At 30.3% G+C, this 9,644-nt stretch overlaps 1 protein-coding gene across 1 annotated transcript; it reads right to left on the bottom strand.

Moving 5' to 3' along the window:
- Positions 1 to 7,860: 7,860 nt before the first annotated feature.
- On the bottom strand, positions 7,861 to 9,238 carry LOC145595907 (uncharacterized). Its single transcript, XM_081652338.1, has 2 exons — positions 8,212 to 9,238; positions 7,861 to 8,121 (listed from the first exon to the last, which is right to left on the bottom strand). Exons 1-2 carry the CDS (start codon positions 9,236 to 9,238, stop codon positions 8,066 to 8,068), a joined length of 1,083 nt encoding a protein of 360 aa, XP_081508464.1. The 3' UTR covers positions 7,861 to 8,065.
- Between the last annotated feature and the right edge of the window lie 406 nt (positions 9,239 to 9,644).

The following is a 9,644-nucleotide window of genomic DNA, read 5'->3' on the forward strand; positions in this document are numbered from 1 at the left end:
ATGTAATATTGTAATAGCTTAGTAGCCAGCACATTGAAATATAAACTTGAGGTTGTGGGTTCAAATCTTGTAAGAAACATCTTTTTACCTAAATTTCTTTAGGAACGCCTTTTAGTATACAGTATGATGATTAAATCTGATAAGTTAAATTCATGATTTGTTCATTTTGTTAAATTCATGATTTGTTCATTTTGTTAAATTCATGATTTGTTCATTTTTTAAAATGTTTATTATAAAATCAAAAAAAAAATTTAGTAAGATAATTATATTTGAAATACAAGTATATATATATGTATATTTTTTACACAAAAATACAGGTATAAATTTTAATATGTGTAAAAAGGTTGCATAACTTTAGAGTTACTCCATGTAAAGTCATGCATGTTGGACATCATGGACAAGCCCAACAAGAGACCTGGCTAGGGCCAAGGGCTATAGGCATGGATTTTTGATATATTGTTAGTCATATATCATAGTCTCATAGAGCATATCTATTGGACCTAACCAATATAGCCTTTTAATTTCAGTAGGTTTTTTTTTTTTTTTTTTTTTTTTTTTTTTTTTTTTTGTACAGTCCCATATGTTTAGTAAGGCTAGCCATTCTCATCGTTCTGATACGATCTAAAATAGCAGATATTTCGAAATTTTAGTTTGAGTAATTTGATTTGATTAGTAAAGATTGGATATTCAAATTGTCCATGATAATATATGTAGAATAAATCGGAATAAAAACCTAATTCATTGGATATTATATTTGGGTTTTTTTCTCCTAAATATGTTGAATACTCAAAAAATTAAAAATGATAGTTAGATACTTAGATGTTTTATTAGAAAATTTCATAGTCTTTTTTTTGCCCATAAAAATCGTACTTATTTCCTTTTGCAGGGGAAAATATTTATATTTTGATTATTCAAAAGTTCTTAAAGGTTTTTTGAATTTGTACCGAATATTATTCACATCCAATCCATAATCATTGAATTTAGAAGGTGGTTTAATTAAAAAAATATAAAATACAATAAAAAAAATTAGAAGGAACCAATTCAAATCGAGTATCTATTTTCTAGAATCAGATAAGTTGAATCACAAATATAGGTTGACAGAAGATCAAATTATTTTTCTTGAGCTCCAGTCTTTGACTTATTTACGTATACAAGATAGATTTATAATATAATCAAAAAGTTAAAACAAACCAAGTTTAACTTACCAACAATACTGCTATATTGAAAACAAATTCAAACAAAGCAAATCTAATAAACAACCAAACCGACTATTTTTTTTTGAAACAAATCCCAACGGGGAACTAAACTTCATTCATAGGAGAGTCAGAAATCAAACAAGAGGAAATACATAATGGAAAATTTGACACCCGCACCCTTCTACTTATAAGTTATAACCCATGATAAGTACTCCCTCCGTTTCATAAAGATGTTCCTGTTTCGCAAATCGATGCAAAATTTTACCCATCTTTGACCGCAAATATCTTTAATCTCACACTAGCAAAAATTATAAAAATTAGATATTAATAATCTACTCACCAAGACGAATCAAACTAGATCCCACATGACTATATTTGCTCTTATAGATTAAGAGAAATTTAGAAGATTCTCTCTTTCTTAAAAAAGTCAAATATTCAAAACAGGAACATCATTGTGGAACGGAGGGAGTAGTGTGCAAGCTCATGTGCTACTTTAATATCTTCATTAATCATTACTCGTATAAAATATAAACAAATGGACTCTTATAACTACATGTTACATTTTCCTTAGCCTAGCATACCTTTAAAAAAAAATAATAATAAAAAAAGGAAATTTGTCCTCAAGTCGGTGTAAATGAGTTGATTTGGTAAAATTTTATATCCAAAAATTTCAAAATTAAAATTTTGTCCCCTTAAAAGAATCTACGTAGTTAGTATTCACACAATTTGTAAATCTAGTATTGGACTAGCTGACATTCTACACCAATAGATTTAACTTTTAATAATATATTGAAATCTCAGCCGTTTGTTCAGAAATAAAAAATTAGATTTTTAAAAAGATTTTGCCTCTTTAATTAAATTTCGTACAATTCACCATACTCCTAGCTTAGCTTACTCTACTATACTACCTTTTTTTTTATTATTTTTTTTTTAATTTTTTATTTGAAAACTACTCTACTATACTACCTAGCTTTAATATATGTCTTCATATGTTTATACTAGCACAAATTAAAATTGCAATAAAACACTTTCTCCTTCTTTCACAAAAAATCCAGGTATTTTTCTCTCAATTTTCTCTGTAAATGGCTTTACAGTTTAGCTACAGAGAAAAAAACATGAATAACAATAATGGTACGTTTATAATTTTCATCATATATTCCATGCATTTTATATTTATATATTATGCTTTGAGATTTTTAATTTTTATGTATAGTGATTTTACTGTTAATTTTAGCTTTATATACTTTTGGAGTATTATGTTTCAATTTGAAATTTATTTCAATCTTCAAATTCTGTAAGTATTACAGTATAAAGTATTTAAATATGCTGTTGTGTTTATCTTTGCTGTAAAAATTTGAGAATTTAACACTGTCAAAAAATTAAAATAGAGAATTACTAATTTTAAGATAGGAATTCTTACAACAAAAATTTACTCCAACTAATTAACTTGTTGTTTAATTTCTAGATTTTTGGTTACTTTGATTAGATTAATTGTGTAAAATCATATTTTAATTTGAAGTTATGCTCATAAATTACATATTTCCTTGTAGGTCCCTCGATACCCCAAAACAAATTTTTACCCTTATTTTGATTTATGAAGGAATTTTGAAGGTAAGTAACATATCATGATTAAATTCTACTTGAGATGATAAAATCATAAACTAAATTTTTTTCTAAAGCTTGGCTTCAAAAGTCTAAGTAAGAAGAACAAAGTAAAGTACGATAATAGTATACCAAAGTTATAAATTAAAGGTGGGAAACCATCAGTCCACACCCTCATCTCACTAAAAGTTCTATTTAAATGTGAAGCTTTCTTGTGTTGGTGTGTCAAAAAAAAAAAAAAAAAAATGTAAATGCAAAACACTAAAAAAAATTACAAGTATAAGAAAATAAACAACATTTGAATGATTATGGTTTTAAATAACTACATCTTTGTGTGTTTCATATTTCATAGAATGATATTTCTCCGTACGAAAATCAATACGAGTAGTTTTTAAATGTCTCCAAGTTATTGCATCTCATATAAGACATTGAATTTATATGGTTCTCCAAAAATAAATAAATAAATACAACATTCGAGCCAAATAATTGAAATAAAGGTTTTAAGATATTTTACAAATAAAGTCAAAGGTAATTATGTTTGGTAATTAGAGGCTAGTTGTGCATGAAGTAGTTTGTTTTTCATTTATCTAACCTATCTTATCATATTCAACCTTATTTGAGCCTATTACCTAACTATATATTAGTTGGTTTGACTAGCTATTGGTGTAAAAGTGTTTAATACAAGTATATTAATGCTAGCTATCTTGCTACTTTATTGGGTAATATGACCAATCAGTTAAGGATATTGAAATACTCCCTCCGTATTCAAACAACTGTAACGTTTCTCTTGTGCACGTATGCTAATGAAAAACTTTGAATGATAATATCCTCAACTATCAATAACTAAGAATTATAACAATTAAATATTAATAAACTATTGTTTGAGAAGATTTCAACAAGTACCCAAGAGGCCAAGACTATATTTATTCTTAAATCACAAACATAAGTATAAGTGGATTAGATGAATAGAGCAAAAAGTCAAAACGTTTCATTTATTTAAATACAAACGGAGTAATATATTGGAGGAGGAATATTACCCCAAACCTCCCAAATAAGAACCCCCCAAACTCACCTATCCAACATACATAAAAACTACAAGAGGTAACATTATTCCAGCAACAAGAGGTATTGCACAGGCCACACACCATACTTTAGCTTAATGTAAAGCTAGCCATGCATGTTTCTAGGTTGCCACACATGGTATGACATATAAATACATATATAATTGGATATAATATATAGTTGGATATATATATGGCATTTCAATAAGTTTTGAATGTGAACACATTGCAAAAGAGCTTACAATCTAGACTCAAAAAGCCCTTCACAAATACCTTAGCTTTATAAATTAAGCTTATAGGTTAGTGGTCAATAATACTCTTTTGAAATCTTGCTCAATGTCTATGCACTTCCTCACATGATTTTGGGCAAGCAGTAATTTGAGCATTTTAACTTTTAAGTCAGATTTTCCCATTAAAATTATTTCTTGAATTGTTTGTATTAAAAGTTAGTTTTTACTATAATGTTAAATAAGCACAATTACCTTATATAATCATCATAAACCAACTTGATCTTAAATTACTAAGTCATTTACCATTTCATCTACTCTATAAGTATATATCTCAATTCATTATATTAGCTTTTCATCCAATGAGTGAAGTTTCTGTAACCTTAGACCCATTAAGTATTGTGGAAATCAATAACCTTAGTTGATCAAAGTATTAAAGGTGGTACCTAAACACAAGATCAGATCTTATTTACATAATTAGGCTATAGTTTTGCGGCCTCTCTACATTAACACACACTGGCACACACACACAAAACAACCACTAAAGCATGGCTACACAAGGCCATATACACCCGGGTGCACCGTACACCCATGACTATTTTGTTCTTACTTTGATGATTGTTTTTCTTTTGATCATCATATGAAGAGAAAAATTAACCTTGGGTTAGTTGGGTGTATGTTGCATCCAGGTGTATATAACAATTTCCACAAGTTCATATGAAAGGTTTACTTCTTTTAGATTTCAACATGCACTATTTGTTCAGAATCTTCAGATCAAGGGATTCATTTTAAAGTACCCAACTGCAAATAAATATAATCAAATCAAGACCAAAAACACAAAATGATGCTTTTAGTAGCTTTTATGAAGATGACTATGTGGTAATGATCATCCATGTAACTCAAACACTCAAAAATAAACCTATAAGAAAGCTATAAAACCCTAATTGATAGAGTATGGAACCAATTATAAGACTTTAAACATCAACTTTTATAGAGTATAAAACCGATCCAGGATCTACCATTAACTTAAGCTTTTGTTAGATTCTACGTACTTAGGATTAGGTTTATACTCTATCACTAATTAATAAACCTTTGAGGTTTGAAAACTAAAATGGAAGAAAGTTAATTTCAAAATAGTTTGTGTAAGTGTTAATTCGATCTAGACATGTATATACTAGTATATAATTTTAGGTAATTTTGTCAGAAAAAACCATTTATAACAACTTTTTTGTTGGAAAAAACCTTATAAAATTTTTTTGGCAATTAGAAACCAGATTGTAAAATTTTTTTTGTTGAAGACAACCAAAAACCCCTAATTCACTTAATTAACCTCTAACTCCTCTTATTTCTTTTAATTACATCCATTTATCTATTTACAAATTAAATTAATATATAAATAAATAAATAAATAAAGAAAACAAAATGCACCACCATCCCACCACCAGTCAGCCACCCTTCCCCCTCCCCATCCAAGCCACCGCATATAACCCCCCTCTCGGCGACCAACCTCCAATCCCATTGTCGGTCTGCCGCGTTCGCGACCTTGGCTGCTGCCCACCAAGCTCCGATCCCCTGCTTCGACCAGCCCTCCGCAACAACACATCACAACCTTCCTTCACCAAATATCAGCAACCACAATTAAATCACAAAACCGCTTCAAACCGTCAACAATCCGACTCACCAATCAGCACTGGCCACCGCCCAAGTCTCACCGCCCTAACTTCAGTTGCAGCCGTAGCCTCAAAGCCACTCTATTGGTTGGAAATTTGGAATTTTCGAGTTAGGGTTTAGACATTAGAGGATGGTCTTGCGCGGCGAAGGTAAAGGGGAAAGGAGGGGATTGATTCGGCGGAGGAGGAGGAGTTCGTTGGGGGTTCTAGGAGGCGGCTGGGGATGGGGATGGGGCTGTTACCACGGGAGGGGGAGAAGGAAAGGGTGGTTGGCTGGAGGTGATGGGGGGTGGGGGTGGTTTTTGTGTTTTTATTTTTTAATTTATAAATTAACTTAATTATTAAATATTTAAGTGAGAGTTAATAGTAATTAAATTAGAAGAATTAATGGGCAATTAGAGGTTAATTGTGTGATTAGAGATCTTAGGTTGTATTCAACAAAAAAATTTTAAAATTTGGTTTCTTTTTGCCAAAAAAAATTTATAAGGTTTTTTCCAACAAAACAGTCGTTATAAATGGTTTTTTCTGACAAAATTTCCATAATTTTAGTTCCATGCTTGCAGTGTTAGTGTCTCACACTCTCACTAGCTACCTTATTATTGCTTCAGTACATGTGTGCTCAGTTCCTATTAAGATTGAAGGCTAGCTTAGGTAATTCAAGCTTTACAAACCTTACATGGCTTTCGAATATAGGAATGAACTCCCTGAAGATACAACTAATAGCGAATTAGCAACTCCATCATAGAAAAATGCTGAAAAGAAATGCACTCAGAAGCTAATCTGATGCTTGGTTTGCTCATACATCAGACTGCAACATTTCCTTTTCGATAGGCAAGCTCGTACACCTTTCTGAACTTGAGCAACTTACTCCTTAAATTTCCAATAGTAGTAGTACAGCTTAATAAAATTGCATTGAAAAGTCAATATATGAGAATGCTTCAATTCAGATGGATTGATCATGAAATATATATGCATTTACCCTGAATTTTTTACTACTTGATCTGTTATTAGACTTTGCAATATGTTAAACAACAGCTAGCAGCTAGGATAATGTATACACCAGAATGAAATCGGTCTATATGTGGTGATGGTGATATTAATTTCTCAGCTGCCAACAAGCGTATGTAAGGTGAGTACATACAACTTTGAAGAACATCATAAATTAGCTAGCTAGTACAAGTTTTTTTGTCAAAAGAAAAGCTTGTACAAGTTTCTCAGTATGAATTTTCGCATAATAATGAACTGTTTGCTGTCTTAAGTTTGTCTTAGCTAGGCTCTATAGCCTTATACATTGATCAATGTTATTAAGTGTTTATTTCCTTTTAAAGCTTCTTATATTAAGACCTTATGGCTACATATATTACATCCTTTTTTGTATTCTAAAAATGCACAAATTCCTATTTTTATTATAACCAATTAAACAACCAAATAAATGAGAATTCATTGTAAAAACACAAACTAAAATTACTATGGTCACATTGAATATCTTAATTGTTATTGTTGGAGGTGGTTTATAATTTCAGTTTTACTCTATACAATTGATAAAATTGAAACAATATATGTATTCTCTTATAAGTATGTGCTTCATAAAAAGGTTTTGGCTTTTTTTTTAATGAATAAAAGGTTTTCTATCTTTTAGAAGTAAATAATTGAATCACAATCAGTATAAAAATTTAATTTTATAAGTAAAAATGCCAATGATTTCCAAAATGTAATGAAGCAAACAACTTGAATTGTAACAAAATTAGCTAAAGTTTCAGGATTGTGTGTCTAATATCAAAATTAAAGCTTGAAACATGGACTTTACAAAGGTATTTACAAAAACTATACACTTCATAATAATCAAATGCTTAGTTCTAGGTTTACAGAACATATATAACCTTATATTATGTATGGTTGAATGGAAATAAGTTCTTAGTACTGATTATTTGCATTGAAAGTAACAGAATTTATATTGGAATTAATTGTGAATAATTACTCACACTATCCCAATTCATACAACAGTAATAACATATGTGGCTAGGTAAACAATGGAGAATAATTCATTTAAATGGCGAAAATTCAACAATAAGCACCAATAAAATCAATGTTGTAAAGGGCAAAATTCAAGCTAATAATGTGCTATTATTGATTCAATCATTCAATTCAAGACTGAAAAATAATTCAAATGTAAGCTTTCTTAATATATGGACATATTTCGAGCAAAGAGTACAACTGAAAAATCAAGATCATCAACAAGAAGGAGCTATGTATAGAAGTCCTTACATGGAAAAATAACTCTAATATCGAATCTCGTGCCACATTTTTACCTAGTGCAGGATATGATTGCTGTAAGTATCCCAAGGTCTAGCATTGATGTGAATTTCTGCAAAACATATAGATAAGAGTTATAATTAGTCAAACTAAATATTGCTAATCAAACTCATTCAACTCGTAAATTTGGACAAATTATAACCTGTGGACAGATTGATGATGTTCAAAGCAGGAAATCCAGTCGGCTGAAGAATCCCACTGTAGTAATTACAACTTTCAGATGCAGATTTGTTGAAATAATCATTGTAATAACTACAATTATCTTGTTCATCTTTCGAACTAATCATCTCATAATTGTAATTACTATTATAAGATGATCCTTTTGACTTATTATAATTGCCCTTAATAACAACAGACTCTCTTACAGAACTACTAATACCCTCTTTGCTAATTAGTCCATTACTAATTTCAGGGTTTGATTGACAAATCATCAAATTCGACGAACTCTCTAGCTGCTTCTGATGATGATCATCGACTATTTTTTTCTTTCGTGTTCTCTCCCTAGCGCGTTCTCTAGCCTCTTCTCTCCTCCTCAAATCATTGACAACATTTCGAGTATTAACAAGGTGGCTATTTACTCTCCTCTTTCTCTTTTTACTCGACAATTTCTCATCATCATTATTGTTACTAGTACAATCTTCTTGATGTAGTTGATCTTCCTCGACTTCATTATCATCTGGTGTTACAGGAGGCTTAAAATTTGAAGTGCTAGCAAGCTCGTCGATGGCAGCCTTAGACTTAGTCAAGAGCCATCCAAGGGTTTTGCTAGCCTTATCAAATCCTAACATGTCTTGAAGGTTGAAGAACTCGCGCGCTATGCTCATTGACAATCTTACCCTCCTATCCCTAACCCCTTGAGCAGTGGTGATCTTGGTATGTCTATCTTTCTTTCCAGCTGGTCTTCTAGAGCTCGAAACACGTACATTCGAGGGGTATAATAAGTCATTTTGTTGGTTAATTGAAGGTTCAGATGATAAATTAACAATTGATGTATCTGAAATTGGAGGATATGAAGAAGTGGGTGGTAAGAATTTTCCATAATAATGTTGCAAGAAAATGTTGTTGTTGTAGTTGCTTTCAGGGATAGCGCGATTACTAAGAAAAGATGGAGACTGATTATAATACAATGGATAAGAATTATTATTATTATTATTATTTGATGAAAACATCTTTGAAAAAAAAGATAAAGAAAAACCCTTTTTTATTTTTTAAAATTTTTTTGGAAGAAATTAAATTAATTAAACATGATTGTGATTTCTACAATTCATGAGATAAAATAGTACATAAAGGTGAGAAAAAGAAAGGAAGAAAGTGACAAAAGAAAAAAAAAATGATTGTTAAAAATTTGTGTGGATGATGTATGAACTAAATTAATTAGGTAAAAAAAAATTATCAAATAATAATATGATTAGATATTGATATTTTGAGTTCGATGTCACGACTTGATTAGTAATCGATCGAGCCAGTAGTAGTACAAAGAAGAGAAAACCCAGATCTAGCTACTTAGCTAGGAGTTGATGGTAAGGTTGTTGAAAGCCACTAACTTGTTTTAGAGAGAAAAATGAGTGTTTTTTG

The sequence above is a fragment of the Chenopodium album genome, chromosome 19 (assembly GCF_948465745.1).
Source record: "Chenopodium album chromosome 19, dcCheAlbu1.1, whole genome shotgun sequence".
NCBI lineage: Eukaryota > Viridiplantae > Streptophyta > Magnoliopsida > Caryophyllales > Amaranthaceae > Chenopodium > Chenopodium album.

Bases quoted from the DNA above. Each gene is read 5' to 3' on its own strand.
- LOC145595907 (XM_081652338.1), bottom strand. From the start codon at position 9,238: ATGTTTTCATCAAATAATAATAATAATAATAATTCTTATCCATTGTAT. The intron at 8,122-8,211 runs GTTATAATTTGT...TATGTTTTGCAG, and splicing joins CATCATCAATCTGTCCACAG to AAATTCACATCAATGCTAGA.